The sequence below is a fragment of the Pseudophryne corroboree genome, chromosome 6 (assembly GCF_028390025.1).
Source record: "Pseudophryne corroboree isolate aPseCor3 chromosome 6, aPseCor3.hap2, whole genome shotgun sequence".
Taxonomy (NCBI): Eukaryota; Metazoa; Chordata; class Amphibia; order Anura; family Myobatrachidae; genus Pseudophryne; species Pseudophryne corroboree.
This window is the reverse complement of record NC_086449.1, coordinates 338,980,401-338,997,858: the sequence shown is the minus strand read 5'-3', so window position 1 is coordinate 338,997,858 and position 17,458 is coordinate 338,980,401. Positions and strand designations below refer to the sequence as shown.

At 44.4% G+C, this 17,458-nt stretch overlaps 1 protein-coding gene across 5 annotated transcripts in view; it reads left to right on the top strand.

The window, feature by feature from the left end:
* Positions 1 to 17,193, top strand: part of CD276 (CD276 molecule) — a 37,224-nt gene extending 20,031 nt beyond the window's left edge. For 2 of the 5 annotated variants that reach the window (XM_063926465.1, XM_063926464.1), the window contains exons 3-8: positions 146 to 490; positions 598 to 894; positions 6,246 to 6,386; positions 7,521 to 7,559; positions 13,949 to 13,981; positions 16,470 to 17,193. In XM_063926465.1, the coding sequence (XP_063782535.1) occupies positions 146 to 490; positions 598 to 894; positions 6,246 to 6,386; positions 7,521 to 7,559; positions 13,949 to 13,981; positions 16,470 to 16,495 (881 nt within the window). In that variant the 3' untranslated portion in view covers positions 16,496 to 17,193. Of the gene's footprint in view, positions 1 to 142; positions 491 to 597; positions 895 to 6,245; positions 6,387 to 6,858; positions 6,929 to 7,520; positions 7,560 to 13,948; positions 13,982 to 16,469 lie in introns of all 5 variants that reach the window. The other 3 variants (XM_063926463.1, XM_063926462.1, XR_010179284.1) reach the window with 2 other exon arrangements.
* Positions 17,194 to 17,458: the final 265 nt, after the last annotated feature.

Here is a 17,458-nt window from a genome sequence, read left to right as displayed (position 1 = left end):
TTTACATACACATGACCATTAGGAGTTGACTTAACATTCGTAACGAGTGATAACAAGAATATCACTCTTTATTAAATCTGCCCCAATATATTCTTTCCGCTTTCTTACCCCTGTTCTGTCATTTCCATTGTCTTCTCTCAAGCAGCCATTGAAGTCCGAGTACCCGATGGTCCTGTCACTGGCATCGTGGATGAAGATGTCATCCTTCCCTGCTGGTTTTCTCCTCCAGTTGGATTTTCACTGAAGGACCTCAGTGTGTTTTGGACATTGGCAAACATGCAGCAGGTTCATGCCTTCACACTAGGTCAAGAGCAACTGGAGAATCAAGACCCAGAGTTCATTAACCGTACGCAGCTTTTTCTTGACCAGCTACCACATGGCAATATGTCCCTTTTACTTCGTAGAGTTCGTTTGGCTGATGAAGGAACTTATACTTGCTTTGTTAATGCTGAGAACTCCAGCTCGGCAGCTGTGAGTCTGCAAGTGACAGGTGAGCAACAGCTATATAATGGTGTGGGCTGACATCTGACGTTGCACTGCTAGTGATGCTGTATAAACCCATACTCTACCCTAACTATACTTTTTCCCTCACAACAGCCTCCTTTCCCAAGCCTACTTTGCACCTGGAACCTAGCGAAGGCCTTAAACCTGGTGATCATGTAACTGTGACATGTCATATTTATTGTCGATACCCTGAAGTTGAAATACTATGGCAGAATGGAAAGGGACGGAACCTGACAGAAAATATCACAACATCACAAGAGGCCACTGAAGATGGCTTATTCCATGTGCAGAGTTCCGTTCGTGTAGTCTTGGAGACCAGTGACTCGTACACTTGTGTGGTGTATAACCCCATCCTGCAGGTGGTGACTCATGCATCTCTGACAATCACAGGTCAGTGTGTGGAGCACATCCCTTTGTCAAAGTTTAGAGTAACAGATGCCTAGCTTTGTACAGTAGAGATGTCTGTTCTGATTTTTTTTTTCTCATTCATGTAATTCGAGAATGTTTCCTAGTATACTGAAAACCATCTAATTAGTGCCTTATTATATATTTACACAATTAAGAGACCATGGGGGGAGTTCAATTCCAGGTAAAGGGTGCAAATTGCCGTTGCAGCAGTGTTTAAACACCAGCAACGGCACTGCATCTCACCCCCTTCACCTGCCTGGCCGATTTTCAAATTTGCTCAAAAATGCTAGCTACCCTTCTTGGCAATGAACACTTTTGTGCAAGATTGGACTGCCATAAAGCTCAGCTAGTGCTGCGCTTATTCGGCTGGGCGAAAGTATTCTGCCGCAAATTAATTTCACCACCATATATCCCTACTAGTTTAAAATAAATAAATAATAATCTTATATCTTATAGGTGGGAAGTAATGGTGTATGGGATGGCGGCCGAACTCGGACATTTTTTTTAAAGCGTCAGTCATTTACAAGGTAAAACAATGTCTTGTAAATGACTGACACTTTAAATAAATGTTCGAGTTCGGCCACCATCCTGCACCTCCGGCGAACTCGAACGCCATTACATCCCGCTGTATATCGCTATAAAATACAAAGACCCTTCAAGCACAAGACAAATCTTTCAATATGTCATTTACATAAAGGGGCTGATTTAATTTGGTTACAGTAGGCAGATTCTGCTTGTACCTCGACAGGCTGCGAGCAGAATATGCTTTACACAGTTAACGTGCGGAGGCTGCTGTGACTGTTCTCTGCGGCTCCTGCACTTAATTGAATCTGCCCCAGAGTCTTTTTTTAAGATGGCTACTTTTCTCTGTCCTATTTAGCAACGGTAGTTCTGATGTAGCCTGGCACCTATTTTGGGTTTTATCATGGTATAGAATGATCCCTTGACCGAAGGGGTTCAGTATGATTTACAGACGGTCGGGTTGCCCGCCATCAGTATACAGACAACGGCATACTGGCCATCAGTATTCCGTTGTGCTTTACAACTGGAAATATTGGTTTCTCTAATGTCCTAGTGGATGCTGGGGACTCCGTAAGGACCATGGGGAATAGACGGGCTCCGCAGGAGACATGGGCACTTTAAGAAAGAATTTAGATTCTGGTGTGCTCTGGCTCCTCCCTCTATGTCCCTCCTCCAGACCTCAGTTTGAATCTGTGCCCGGATGAGCTGGGTGCTGTTCAGTGAGCTCTCCTGAGCTTGCTGTAAGAAAGTATTTTGTTAGGTTTTTTATTTTCAGGGAGCTCTGCTGGCTACAGACTCCCTGCATCATGGGACAGAGGGGAGAGAAGCAGCCCTACTCTTTGAAGCTAGGTCCTGCTTCTGAGGCTACTGGACACCATTAGCTCCAGAGGGATCGTACACAGGATCTCACCCTCGTCGTCCGATCCCAGAGCCGCGCTGCCGTCCCCCTCGCAGAGCCGGAAGACAGAAGCCGGGTGAGTATGAGAAGCAAGAAGACTTCGAAATCGGCGGCAGAAGACTCCGTTCTTCACATGAGGTAACGCTCAGCACTGCAGCTGTGCGCCATTGCTCCAAACACACCTCACATACTCCGGTCACTGTAAGGGTGCAGGGGGGGGCGCCCTGGGCAGCATATGGACCTCTGTTGGCAAAAGTACTCATATATACAGTTGGGCACTGTATATATGTATGAGCCCCCGCCACAAGGATATGTATTTTAGCGGGACAGAAGCCCGCCGTCGAGGGGACGGGGCTTCTCCCTCAGCACTCACCAGCGCCATTTTTTCTCCACAGCTCCGCTGAGAAGAAGCTCTCCAGGCTCTCCCCTGCAGTTCACGGTAGAAAAGGGTAAAAGGAGAGGGGGGGCACATAATTAGACGCTAAAAACACAATATACAGCAGCTACTGGGTTAACATTAAGTTACTGTGTTATTCCTGGGTTTATAGCGCTGGGGTGTGTGCTGGCATACTCTCTCTCTGTCTCACCAAAGGGCCTTGTGGGGGAACGGTCTTCAAAAAGGGCATTCCCTGTGTGTGTGGTGTGTCGGTACGCTTGTGTCGACATGTCTGATGAGGAAGGCTATGTGGAAGCAGAGCGGGAGCAAATGAATGTGGTGTCTCCGCCGACGGCACCGACACCTGATTGGATGGATATGTGGAAGGTTTTAAATGATAATGTTAATTCCTTACATAAAAGGTTGGAAAAAGCTGAAGCCTCAGGACAGTCAGGGTCCCAACCCATGCCTGATCCTATGTCGCAGAGGCCGACAGGGTCTCAGAAGCGTCCCACTATCCCAAATTATTGACACGGATACCGACATGGATTCTGACTCCAGTGTCGATTACGATGATGCAAAGTTACAGTCAAGATTGGCTAAATCCATCCGTTATATGATTATAGCTATTAAGGATGTGTTGCACATCACAGAGGAAACCCCAGTCCCTGACAGGAGGGTTCATATGTATGGGGAAAAGAAGCCGCAGGTAACTTTCCCCCCTCACACGAGCTCAATGAGTTGTGTGAAAAGGCTTGGGAATCTCCAGATAAAAAACTGCAGATTTCCAAAAGGATTCTTATGGCGTATCCTTTCCCGCCCACGGACAGGTTACGCTGGGAATCCTCCCCTAGGGTGGACAAAGCTTTGACACGCTTATCCAAGAAGGTAGCCCTGCCGTCACAGGATACGGCTACCCTCAAAGATGCTGCGGATAGAAAACAGGAGGGTACCCTGAAGTCCATTTATACACATTCAGGTACCTTACTGAGGCCGGCAATCGCGTCGGCCTGGGTGTGTAGTGCTGTAGCAGCATGGCTTTTACAAGCCGCCTCCTGGTAAATAAACCCCACCCATTGGGGAATCATCTTTTCGCCTGCATGATGATCCAAAGATTTTAATTTTTAATTCTTCTGTTCATAAGATCTTCTACCAGTGCTGCATGGCTCAGACATGCCACTTTTTTATTAACCATTACTTGTTCCCTAAAAAATGTCCTTAATTTTCAACTCTGAAAGAAATATACATGATTTTTCAGTTTTTGTTAACCTAAACTTTTTAATTTTTTCAACCTATAGCAGATTACCACTTATGTTTTGATAAACACATATATATTTTAAGGAAAAATGTTTAGAGATCAAGGGGAAATATGAAAGGTCTATACATATGGACAAAGGTTTGGGGGGCGAAGGATGGAGGGCGTGTAGTCATGAAATTACAAGTATCAATTAATATACCAGTCTCTTTTGCTGGTTCATTATGGTGTGCTGGTGGGAATTTTTTTTTTTGTTGTTTTTTTTTCTAGTCATACGTGGACCAATACATTTATTTGAGCATCTAGGATTCTGTTCTGAGAGGTATGAATATGAGCGGCATTTGGAGGGTATGCTAGTCCTTGTAGTGCCAAGTTGGAGGATTTTGGAGTGATTTAACTGTAAATTTAGAGATGCATAAATGCATGACTAAATGTAGGTGCTGTTAATATTAATATGTAGTGTATGACTACCAGAGCAGAATGTCGTGGGTTGGTGTCTTCTCATACGTTTGCAAATGGATGTAACTGAGATCTCTGCATTACTATTGTATGATGTATGTCTCTTTTGCTGGTCCATAATGCTTTGGGGATTGTTTGTTTTTTGTAGTATAGATTAACCCCTCCATTACATGCACCAGATCTGGACCAATATGTTTATTCTAGTAATTACCATCCTCTAATGTGCAGCACCAACTACGTTTACCAAAGTAAATACAATCACAGCCACATATATTGAAGCGTAATCCAATAATTTGAGTATTTATTGAGTATTCATTGATTACAATTGGTTGAAAGTGGGAGCTAAAGAGATATTAGCATGGAGATCAGAATGATGTAGGGCCGAAGCCTAGAGGGGTCCTGCCGCCTGTAGCTGCGTAGCAGATGGGCACTCCACAAGGAGGGCTAAATCAGAAATATCTGTAAGAACTGCAAAATGGGCAAAAACCCAATTATAGATATTTGAGCCAATGGGAGGCAAAATGAGGTGACAGGACTCTGGAGTAAGGACTAATGAAAAGTTACGTTTCCAAATGTTTGGCAAGTCACTTAAGATTTAAGTGATACGTTAGATTCGGTATGTTCAAAACTCTCAATGACTGCCAAATGTTTTTTAGATACTTTTAGTGAGTGGCCATTTAAACATTTTGTAGCACTCATTATATTCTAAATTACTGTATGTATTTCCCATCACAAAGTAGAGGGGCGCAATAGGTAAGTCAGCCTGGAACTACCAGGTTAGTGATGTTGCAGCTGCGAGAATATATTTCCCTACATAGTGGTTTCATGTTTGGTTAGTCTCTACTGCTTCCTACCAGCAAATACTGAAGCAGCTAGGGAACATGACATGAAATCCTATGGTGTTGAGATTCTAATGGTGTGTACACACGGTGAGCTATTTCTTTGCAATTTTGACTGTATAGTCAAAATCGCAAAGAGTTAATGTAGATCGCGAGGTGAAAATCACCTTGCGAACCCGATGCAATACCGATGCGCGGTCGGTATCGCATGCCTAGATAGACTGTAGAGGCAAGTCAATTTTGACTATCTCATGTAAAAGATAGTCAAAATTGACACTTAGCCAAAATCGGACCAAGCCAGTATCGCAAGCAGTCATTATATGCTTGCGATACCGACCTAGTCCCTGTTGCACAGTGAGAATCGGGTATAGCCCGAATCTCACCATGTGTATGCACCTTAATTATATTAGACTCTCAGTGAGTTTCTTTTACCTCAACACTGAGCTTTTTTACACATTGTTGTGTAACAGTCCACCATTAGGTAACGGTACAGGTTTTAAGTATATCCATGGCCTAGCACAGATGTTTATATCAAATTGATTGGGTACTAATTAAGTTACTTGTGCTCAAGCTTGGTAATCCTTAAAACATGGACCGTTAGGGTGCCTTTAGGTCTGTGTTTGGTGAACCTCTGGTCTAGAATCTTACCCAAGTGGTAGAAATTAGGCCCTTAGTGGAGGTTCTGTAATAGTATAGTGACCATGTACATGTGGACATGAGGAGTGGAAATCCCAGATATACAGGTAAACCCTAGTGAGGGATTTGGAAACTTAACTAATTTTCATAAAGTTTGTATTAAATGCGGGGACAATGTCTGATGGGAATCTTGTTGGTCCATTGTTGAGATGTTTGAGGCTTTGGCTGGTAAGAAGTCCATATTTGTTCTGCAGAGGGTACATGGTGTAGGGCAGATTATAGCCTCTGGTGTTTGTCCCAGGAACGAGTTGAGACTGGGGATTTAGCTTATCTTTTTCTCTTCTACAGGTCAGCACCTCTCATTTCCTCCCGTGGCTGTATGGGTGACAGTGGGTTTGTGTGCTTGTCTCCTTGGTCTTCTTGTGGCTCTTGGATTTGTGTGCAGAAAACATCTCAAACAATCCTGTGAGGAAGAGCAGGAGGAAGCAGGTAACTGGAAGCATGAAAGGGGTTGTATTCATCAGTTCTGTGATGAAGTTGACACCACTATCCAGTTTTGTTGGGATAGACATTTCACTGGCACATCGTTCCAAAAACGCTGCAAAGAGCTGTGTAAATACCAAATTGCTTTCTAACAAATATTTAAAATGCCCGCTCTAATATATGTTGTAAACGCCTGCACCTCTTATTACCATGTGCCATGAATGTGCGCTATACATAGCAAAACACTGCATCCCATAAGAGAAAACAATACACCCACACATTATCTGAGTTCCAAAGCTCATTGATGTATATATTTGTTATTAAAAGGATATGGATTCAATATATTACAATGTACAGTATACCTATAGTTACATGGTTACAACTCATACAGTAAGCAGTTAATACATACAGTTACATACAGTTACAGGCCAGCATACCATACCATTCCCTCAATGCATCTTATATCTCTCTCTCTCAGCAAATAAATACAGGAACTGGTCTAGAAGCACCTCCATCATCGTCTGGCACAAAACAGCAACTTGGCAACTGTATGTCTCTGTAATGTGTTGTCTAGTTTTGGGGGAGGGAAGTTTCTCATTCATGATGAGTCACTAGTCTGTTCGTATGCTAAACAGGTTCAGCCTTGAAGACATCAAAAGGGGCTGGCCTGAGCTTCCAGTCCACTATCCTAATAAGAGTGATTTTAGCTTTCATACATTTAATCATAACTATTTGTTGCAGTGTCCTACAACTTAATAACAAGTATCAAATGAATCTACACATTAATCTGGTTGCTTTAATACCAAATATGACAGGTATATCTGGCTTCGTTCCCATAATACACATACATGACATTACTCCTTTATGTAATTTTAAATCATTATGATGTCTGGCGCTTGATATTATTATAATTATGTACTGTATGCAATAAGTGTTGAATCCATCTCTATGGCATGTCCGTGTAAATGCGTGTATTACCATATATTGCTGTGCTCGCTGCGCGTATTTGCAAGTATAGCGACTTATAATGTGTAGAGTTTGTATGTTCTTTCTATGTAATATTTTTGTCTTCGACAGCTGCCTGTTGTTAGAGTATTGTTTCTAAATCTACCACTTACTATTATCCTTTCTCCCAATCAGGCAATGGTGAACATGAGGAAAATGGTGAATTAAAGACAGGTAAAATAGACAATTTACACCAATCACTTTGTAGAAGATTCAGAGGGCCTCAGTACAGTTAGGAGCAAAACAAACAACGGAGTACGTTTGCACCATGGCAAAAATATGTTGTACTGCAGGGGAGCACATGCAAAAGAGCAGAATTATAGTGGGAAAGGGGTGTGTCTTAAGGCAATTCTAAGTTCCACAGTGAAAACAAAACTTACAGTATTTATGTGCTACATGCAAGAGCAGTCTGTATTTACCAGAAAATTATATCCATTTGCACCCCTTCCGTTGCAACATTTTTGTCCAGGATAATAATTGTTAATTTCTCTATCGTCCTAGTGGATGCTGGGGTTCCTGAAAGGACCATGGGGAATAGCGGCTCCGCAGGAGACAGGGCACAAAAGTAAAGCTTTCCGATCAGGTGGTGTGCACTGGCTCCTCCCCCTATGACCCTCCTCCAAGCCAGTTAGATTTTTGTGCCCGGCCGAGAAGGGTGCAATCTAGGTGGCTCTCCTAAAGAGCTGCTTAGAAAAGTTTAGCTTAGGTTTTTTATTTTACAGTGAGTCCTGCTGGCAACAGGATCACTGCAACGAGGGACTTAGGGGAGAAGAAGCGAACTCACCTGCGTGCAGGATGGATTGGCTTCTTGGCTACTGGACATCAGCTCCAGAGGGACGATCACAGGTACAGCCTGGATGGTCACCGGAGCCTTGCCGCCGGCCCCCTTGCAGATGCTGAAGTAAGAAGAGGTCCAGAATCGGCGGCAGAAGACTCCTCAGTCTTCTAAAGGTAGCGCACAGCACTGCAGCTGTGCGCCATTTTCCTCTCAGCACACTTCACACGGCAGTCACTGAGGGTGCAGGGCGCTGGGAGGGGGGCGCCCTGGGAGGCAAATGAATACCTATTTTGGCTAAAAATACCTCACATATAGCCTCCGGAGGCTATATGGAGATATTTAACCCCTGCCAGAATCCGTTAAGAGCGGGAGACGAGGCCGCCGAAAAAGGGGCGGGGCCTATCTCCTCAGCACACAGCGCCATTTTCCCTCACAGAAAGGCTGGAGGGAAGGCTCCCAGGCTCTCCCCTGCACTGCACTACAGAAACAGGGTTAAAACAGAGAGGGGGGGCACTAATTTGGCGTTAGAAATATATAAAAAAGATGCTATAAGGGAAAACACTTATATAAGGTTGTCCCTATATAATTATAGCGTTTTTGGTGTGTGCTGGTAAACTCTCCCTCTGTCTCTCCAAAGGGCTAGTGGGTCCTGTCCTCTATCAGAGCATTCCCTGTGTGTGTGCTGTGTGTCGGTACGTGTGTGTCGACATGTATGAGGACGATGTTGGTGAGGAGGCGGAGCAATTGCCTGTAATGGTGATGTCACTCTCTAGGGAGTCGACACCGGAATGGATGGCTTATTTAGGGAATTACGTGATAATGTCAACACGCTGCAAGGTCGGTTGACGACATGAGACGGCCGACAAACAATTAGTACCGGTCCAGACGTCTCAAAAACACCGTCAGGGGTTTTAAAACGCCCGTTTACTTTAGTCGGTCGACACAGACACAGACAGGGACACTGAATCCAGTGTCGACGGTGAATAAACAAACGTATTCCTTATTAGGGCCACACGTTAAAGGCAATGAAGGAGGTGTTTCATATTTCTGATACTACAAGTACCACAAAAGAGGGTATTATGTGGGATGTGAAAAAACTACCGTAGTTTTTCCTGAATCAGATAAATTAAATAAAGTGTGTGATGATGCGTGGGTTCCCCCCGATAGAAAATTATGGGCGGTATACCCTTTCCCGCCAGAAGTTAGGGCGCGTTGGGAAACACCCCTTAGGGTGGATAAGGCGCTCACACGCTTATCAAAACAAGTGGCGGTACCGTCTATAGATAGGGCCGTCCTCAAGGACCAGCTGACAGGAGGCTGGAAAATATCATAAAAAGTATATACACACATACTGGTGTTATACTGCGACCAGCGATCGCCTCAGCCTGGATGTGCAGAGCTGGGGTGGCTTGGTCGGATTCCCTGACTAAAAATATTGATACCCTTGACAGGGACAGTATTTTATTGACTATAGAGCATTTAAAGGATGCATTTCTATATATGCGAGATGCACAGAGGGATATTTGCACTCTGGCATCAAGAGTAAATGCGATGTCCATATCTGCCAGAAGATGTTATGGACACGACAGTGGTCAGGTGATGCAGATTCCAAACGGCACAAAGGTGTATTGCCGTATAAAGGAAGAGGAGTTATTTGGGGTCGGTCCATCGGACCTGGTGGCCACGGCAACTGCTGGAAAATCCGCCGGTTTTACCCTAAGTCACATCTCTGCAGAAAAAGACACCGTCTTTTCAGCCTCAGTCCTTTCGTCCCTATAAGATCATATCTGCCCAGGGATAGAGGAAAGGGAAGAAGACTGCAGCAGGCAGCCCATTCCCAGGAACAGAAGCGTTCCACCGCTTCTGACAAGTTCTCAGCATGGCGCTGAGACCGTACAGGACCCCTGGATCCTACAAGTAGTATCCCAGGGGTACAGATTGGAATGTCGAGACGTTTCCCCTTCGCAGGCTCCTGAAGTCTGCTTTACCAAGGTCTCCCTCCGACAAGGAGGCAGTATGGGAAAAAATTCACAAGCTGTATTCCCAGCAGGTGATAATTAAATTACCCCTCCTACTACAAGAAAAGGGGTATTATTCCACACTATATTGTGGTACTGAAGCCAGAAGGCTAGGTGAGACTTATTCTAAAATTTTTTTTGAACACTTACAAAGGTTCAAATCAAGATGGAGTCACTCAGAGCAGTGATAACGAACCAGGAAGAAGGGGACTATATAGTGTCCCGGGACATCAGGGATGCTTACCTCTATGTCCCAAATTTGCCCTTCTCACTAAGGGTACCTCAGGTTCGTGGTGCAGAACTGTCACTATCAGTTTCAGACGCTGCCGTTTGGATTGTCCACGGCACCCCGGGTCTTTACCAAGGTAATGGCCGAAATGATGATTCTTCTTCGAAGAAAAGGCGTCTTAATTATCCCTTACTTGGACGATCTCCTGATAAGGGCATAGTCCAGGGAACAGTTGGAGGTCGGAGTAGCACTATCTCGGATACTGCTACAACAGCACGGGTGGATTCTAAATATTCCAAAATCGCAGCTGATCCCGACGACACGTCTGCTGTGCCTAGGGATGATTCTGGACACAGTCCAGAAAAAGGTGTTTCTCCCGGAAGAGAAAGCCAGGGAGTTATCCGAGCTAGTCAGGAACCTCCTAAAAACAGTGCATCATTGCACAAGGGTCCTGGTAAAAATGGTGGCTTCCTACGAACCAATTCCATTCGGCAGATTTCACGCAAGAACTTTTCAGTGGGATCTGCTGGACAAATGGTCCGGATCGCATCTTCAGATGCATCAGCGGATAACCCTATATCCAAGGACAAGGGTGTCTCTCCTGTGGTGGTTATAGAGTGCTCATCTTCTAGAGGGCCGCAGATTCGGCATTCAGGATTGGATGCTGGTGACCACGGAGCCCAGCCCGAGAGGCTGGGGAGCAGTCACACAAGGAAAAAATTTCCAGGGAGTGTGATCAAGTCTGGAGACTTTTCTCCACATAAATATACTGGAGCTAAGGGTAAATTTATAATGCTCTAAGCTTAGCAAGACCTCTGCTTCAAGGTCAGCCGGTATTGATCCAGTGGGAAAAACATCACGGCAGTCGCCCACGTAAACAGACAGGGCGACACAAGAAGCAGGAGGGCAATGGCAAAAACTGCAAGGACTTTTCGCTGGGCGGAAAATCATGTGATAGCACTGTCAGCAGTGTTTCATCCCGGGAATGGAAACTGGGAAGCAGACTTCCTCAGCAGGCACGACCTCCACCCGGGAGAGTGGAAACTTCATCGGGAAGTTTTTTCCACATGATTGTAAACCGTTGGGAAATACCAAAGGTGGACATGATGGCGTCCCGTCTGAACAAAAAACGGGACAGGTATTGCGCCAGGTCAAGAGACCCTCAGGCAATAGCTGTGGACGTTCTGGTAACACCGTGGGTGTACCAGTCGGTGTATGTGTTCCCTCCTCTGCTTCTCATACCTAAGGTGCTGAGAATTATAAGACGTAGAGGAGTAAGAACTATACTCATGGCTCCGGATTGGCCAAGAAGGACTTGGTACCCGGAACTTCAAGAGATGCTTACAGAGGTCTTATGGCCTCTGCCGCTAAGAAGGGACTTGCTTCAGCAAGTACCATGTCTGTTCCAAGACTTACCGCAGCTGCGTTTGTCGGCATGGCGGTGGAAAGCCGGATCCTAAGGGAAAAAGGCATTCCGGAAGAGGTCATTCCTACCCTGGTCAAAGCCAGAAAGGAGGTGACCGCACAACATTATCACCACATGTGGCGAAAATATGTTGCGTGGTGTGAGGCCAGGAAGGCCCCACAAAGAAATTTCAACTCGGTCGTTTCCTGCATTTCCTGCAAACAGGAGTGTCTATGGGCCTCAAATTGGGGTCCATTAAGGTTCAAATTTCAGGCCCTGTCGATTTTCTTCCAGAAAGAATTGGCTTCAGTTCCTGAAGTCCAGAAGTTTGTCAAGGGAGTATTGCATATACAACCCCCTTTTGTGCCTCCAGTGGCACTGTGGGATCTCAACGTAGTTCTGGGATTCCTCAAATCACATTGGTTTAAAACCAGTCAAATCTGTGGATTTGAAGCATCTCACATGAAAAGTGACCATGCTCTTGGCCCTGGCCTGGACCAGGCGAGTGTCAAATTGGTGGTTTTTTCTCAAAAAAGCCCATATCTGTTTGTCCATTCGGACAGGGCAGAGCTGCGGACTCGTCCCCAGTTCTCTCCCTAAGGTGGTGTCAGTGTTTCACCTGAACCAGCTTATTGTGGTGCCTTGCACCTACTAGGGACTTGGAGGACTCCAAGTTGCTAGATGTTGTCAGGGCCCTGAAAATATGTTCCAGGACGGCTGGAGTCAGGAAAACTGACTTGCTGTTATCCTGTATGCACCCAACAAACTGGGTGCTCTTGCTTCTAAGCAGACTATTGCTAGTTGGATGTGTAATACAATTCAGCTTGCACATTCTGTGGCAGGCCTGCCACAGCCAAAATATGTAAATGCCCATTCCACAAGGAAGGTGGGCTCATCTTGGGCGGCTGCCCGAGGGGTCTCGGCTTTACAACTTTGCCGAGCAGCTACTTGGTCAGGGGCAAACACGTTTGCTAAATTCTACAAATTTGATACCCTGGCTAAGGAGGACCTGGAGTTCTCTCATTCGGTGCTGCAGAGTCATCCGCACTCTCCCGCCCGTTTGGGAGCTTTGGTATAATCCCCATGGTCCTTTCAGGAACCCCAGCATCCACTAGGACGATAGAGAAAATAAGAATTTACTTACCGATAATTCTATTTCTCGGAGTCCTTAGTGGATGCTGGGCGCCCATCCCAAGTGCGGATTATCTGCAATACTTGTACATAGTTACAAAAATCGGGTTATTATTGTTGTGAGCCATCTTTTCAGAGGCTCCGCTGTTATCATACTGTTAACTGGGTTTAGATCACAAGTTGTACGGTGTGATTGGTGTGGCTGGTATGAGTCTTACCCGGGATTCAAAATTCCTCCCTTATTGTGTACGCTCGTCCGGGCACAGTACCTAACTGGCTTGGAGGAGGGTCATAGGGGGAGGAGCCAGTGCACACCACCTGATCGGAAAGCTTTACTTTTGTGCCCTGTCTCCTGCGGAGCCGCTATTCCCCATGGTCCTTTCAGGAACCCCAGCATCCACTACGGACTCCGAGAAATAGAATTATCGGTAAGTAAATTCTTATTTTAAAATAAATATTTAGATTTTTTTTTATTTTTTTATCTACAGTACTAACTCTACATGAAGCCCCCAGTGTCATGGCGTGGTCTGTGGCCTCTTTTGTCTCTCACTTTTTTCTCCACCAACTTCTCTCTAAATTCCTTTTCTGTGTCTGACGTATCCCTCAACGGAATACAGACAATTTGCTGGCGGACAGGATTCCGGCTGTCAATATCCTGACAGCGGTATCCCATCCACCAGAATGCCGGCAGCGGGACGAGCATTATAAGTCCCCTTGCAGGCTTGCCACGCTGTAAGCTCTGTGGCTCGCTGCGCTCACTGCAGGATCTATTCCCACTCCATGGGTGTCGTGGACACCCACAAGTGGGAATAGCCCTGTTGCGCTGGTATTCCGGCTGTCGGTATTGTCGGCTGTCGGGATTTCAGTGTCTGTATCCTGAATGCCAGGATCCCAACAGCCGGTATGTTAACCGCAATCCCCTTCAACTTGTGCTTTTTATAAGATGCTGTAGTCTACTCACTTGAGCCATAACAAGCATGCATTTTTTATTTTGTTTTACAGCCATGCAGCCTCTACAAGCCAGCTCAGCAGAAGGTAAGACAATGCTTTGATAAAAGAATGATTTGTTTAGACCTATTTGTGTTTTTGTAGGTGGAATTGTTGAGTTGTCATATGGGGTCGATTCAATCCAGAGCGAATTTAATAGCACCGGGAGGAGCTTCCAGAGCTATTCAATTCGGCTGGGCGAGTAGAAATCCAACAGCTAGGTATGTGATGCTGTTTTGTGCCCTAGTGTGCTGCAAACAGCATCGTGGCAAGGCACTTCAGTCGGAGTTTAGTTCATGAGTACGGGTATTCTCCGACTTGGCATCACTCTGACTTTAATAGCTCTGGGGGCTCCTTCCCAACGCTATTCAATTTCGACCCCAATGATCATTAAATAAAATGCTAGACCAAAATCATGGTCCGTTTTATGTTTTGTCTAATCTATAATCACAGCATGCAAAGTAGTGCCTCTCTGTCCATTAAGAAATATGTACAAGAGTTTTAACAGTACTGATAATACAGGTGCCTGCTTATGTACATACATGTCACACAAGGAGTACTGCTCTACACTTTTTAAAGCATCTACAAACAGCTAGCAGAATTATCCCCATTCTTTAATTGGCTTGTTTAATGCTGATGGGGCTATTCTGCAGTTTAGCTTCTTCCCAACAGTTGGAACAAATTAGTTTCAAATATCTATTTTTCATCTATGTCACAATCAGCATGAAGCAGAACTACTTAATCTAATTGCAATTGCACTGTACTCAAATTACAGGAGGTTTCATTTGTTTGGTATTAACATACTGTGCGCCATACTTTACATGAAACTGACACCTGGGAATGCTTTGCCTGGGTGTCTTCTCATTCATCCGTGTGTAGCAGACTGCTCTTAACCAGTCCCAGCATTTTTAATAGCCATTTAAGCATTGTGTATATGTCCTCTAATACCCCTTTCACACTACACAAATAACCCGTATTCGACCCGGTATATTGCCAGGTCGACACAGGTGTCGCTGTGTGGTGTGAAAGGGGCCATGGACAAATTCCTGGGTCACCTGACCCGGTACCGGTAATTCAACCCGGGTTATAAGAAGGATTATTCCCGGGTAATTACCGTGTCAGGCACAGTGTAAACTGGTTACCCGAGTCGATGCACTACATAGGGAGAGGCCGCGTGGAGATTCTCATCTCGAAGCACCGCCCCCGATGCCAGCTCCGTCCCTCGCCTGCCCCCCAGGTGGCAATATGCCGGGTTGGGATTGCGATGTGTAGGGTCCAATGCCAGGACCCGGGAAGGACTCGTTTCCAATTCCCGGGTGGGACCCAGCATTGCGATCTGAAAGTGGTATAAGAAATCACCAGGTCTAAGTGAGTATATAACAGACTTGCAGTGAACGTTCATGTGGATACCATGCAATGCAGTGCGCATGTGCAGAAAAGTTATATGGCAGTTCATTACAGCATAAAAAGCTTTCATTCTAAAGGACACATTCTGCCTGGAGTAGTTTAACATGTCCTAAAGACACTTCAGACACGACTTTGCTTATTAGTATGAGCGTTTCATACATGGTCTTAGTGGAGTTATACAAGGACAGTCTTTGGAGTCTTTTAATTGGTCATATAGGGATTATTGATATGCAACTGTAATAGTTTTAATATGTAATTTTTTTGTGAATAAGTGATTTTATTGCTTTGTATTGTTTATGGTAGACACTTTAAGATATATATGCCCCCCTTTAGTAAGGCTACCCGCATTACTTAGTGTTCCATAAAAAGTGAGATGCATCATCCAGGGACTTTTTTCCAATTGTCTGGTATTACTACATTTACTATATATGCTGATGTTTGATATACAGTACATAGCCAGTATGCATGGATAGGCTTCTCCCTAGTGGGGGAGAAGCTATTAAGTTTTCAGTTGTGACTCAATCTCAGAGTTGTTCTTGTTTTTTTTTTTTTTTTTTCTGCACAAAATCATCATTACTACTAGTCCATAGCAATAATCTGCAATATTTAACTAAAATTTGACAGTCCATTTAAAATGGCCTCACTTGCACTATAAACTGTTTCTGCAATAGACTGTACTGCAAAGACAGGTTAGTGGGGGCTTGCAGCTAATGACTGTGTCGTGGCCTCAGGCTGAAGCAGTCTGTTTCCTTCTGGAAGCCACAACAGAAAAATAACATTAAAAAGCTGGTGCTAGAGGCAGAATCTCTGTCAGAGTGTGGCCTCCTCCAGTGCAAGTGATTTCACTGTGTGAGTTTGCAGCCACTTCAGTATCACTGCCATAAGAGAGCATAAGACAGTGCATCTCTGTGTGTCTAATTAGCTACCAACCAGCAAGTTAATACATTTCACACACAGTCACAACTGTGCCGTATGAGTGTAGAAACATGCGGTATACATAACTCTCTCCACTCCATGCACATCGGCATTACGTGCAAGTCAGAAACAGGCCTAACTCAGTAAGAAGCTACCATACCGAACAGTAATTAAAATTGTTAAATTTTTAATTTGTATTCCCTGTCACTTCCAGGTGATGAAACTGCATCTTTAGAATGAGCTTATTCATCTAATTTAAACTCTTCGAACTTCAGCAAACACACACTGGATTCCATGCTGGGAAGCCATAAGGTCCTTTCATGGACTTTCATGATAGGCAGGACCTGCCAGCCTCTGCAGAACTTTATTTGGTCCGTTGTCTACAGGCATTTCATTTCAGTGGTATTGCTGGAAAGAAGCAGGAGATGGACAGACAAAGTAACCTATTCTATTGCTATACTTGCTTGCACTGACGGGACGTTATGATGAGCCTCCAGGCTGTAGAAGTATTTGTACATTTTCAGCTCTGTCATAAAGAAGATGCGAGAGCACTTTTTTTTTTCCTTCTAATTTCCTCCTTTCCATTATTAGTACAAAAGAAGTTCCACAATACTCATTGCCCCAAAGTGCTGACATTCTGTGTCTGATGTGTTCTATGAAATGTGACATACTGCTCCTTAATTCTGCTGGTCCAGAAATCTGGGAGAGTATTTAAGGACATTACATTGCAGGACAATTGTTCAATCTATGATCCTTAAGAAGCCTTTGAAAAATAACACTGTGCCTTTTAATATATTGCACATTCCTATGAAAGTGAAGTTTGATGTATTAATCTGCCAGGGAACTATATCTATCAGGGGGTTCAGTGATATTTTATTTTGTAGGATTTTTTTAATTGTTTTTTAATGTATATAAATAAACCTCTTTACTATCCTGTTGCACTAGTCTGTTGTTTTACTAAGCTAGCCATTAGCATTGCAGGTATTCATTATTTCTGTTTGTAGGATGTTAAACCTACAGTATGATAACCAAATACACATTTTTCACAATCTGAGAAACTGTACATGTATTGTAGAGCAATTATAAAGTGTATAAGTTCAAGGATCACATTATGCACAGTAAACGAGTTGCTCATAGCAGCATCCAGTTATTTAATCACAAAAAACATAACCCTGCACTTACTATTGTATGTTTATTACTCTG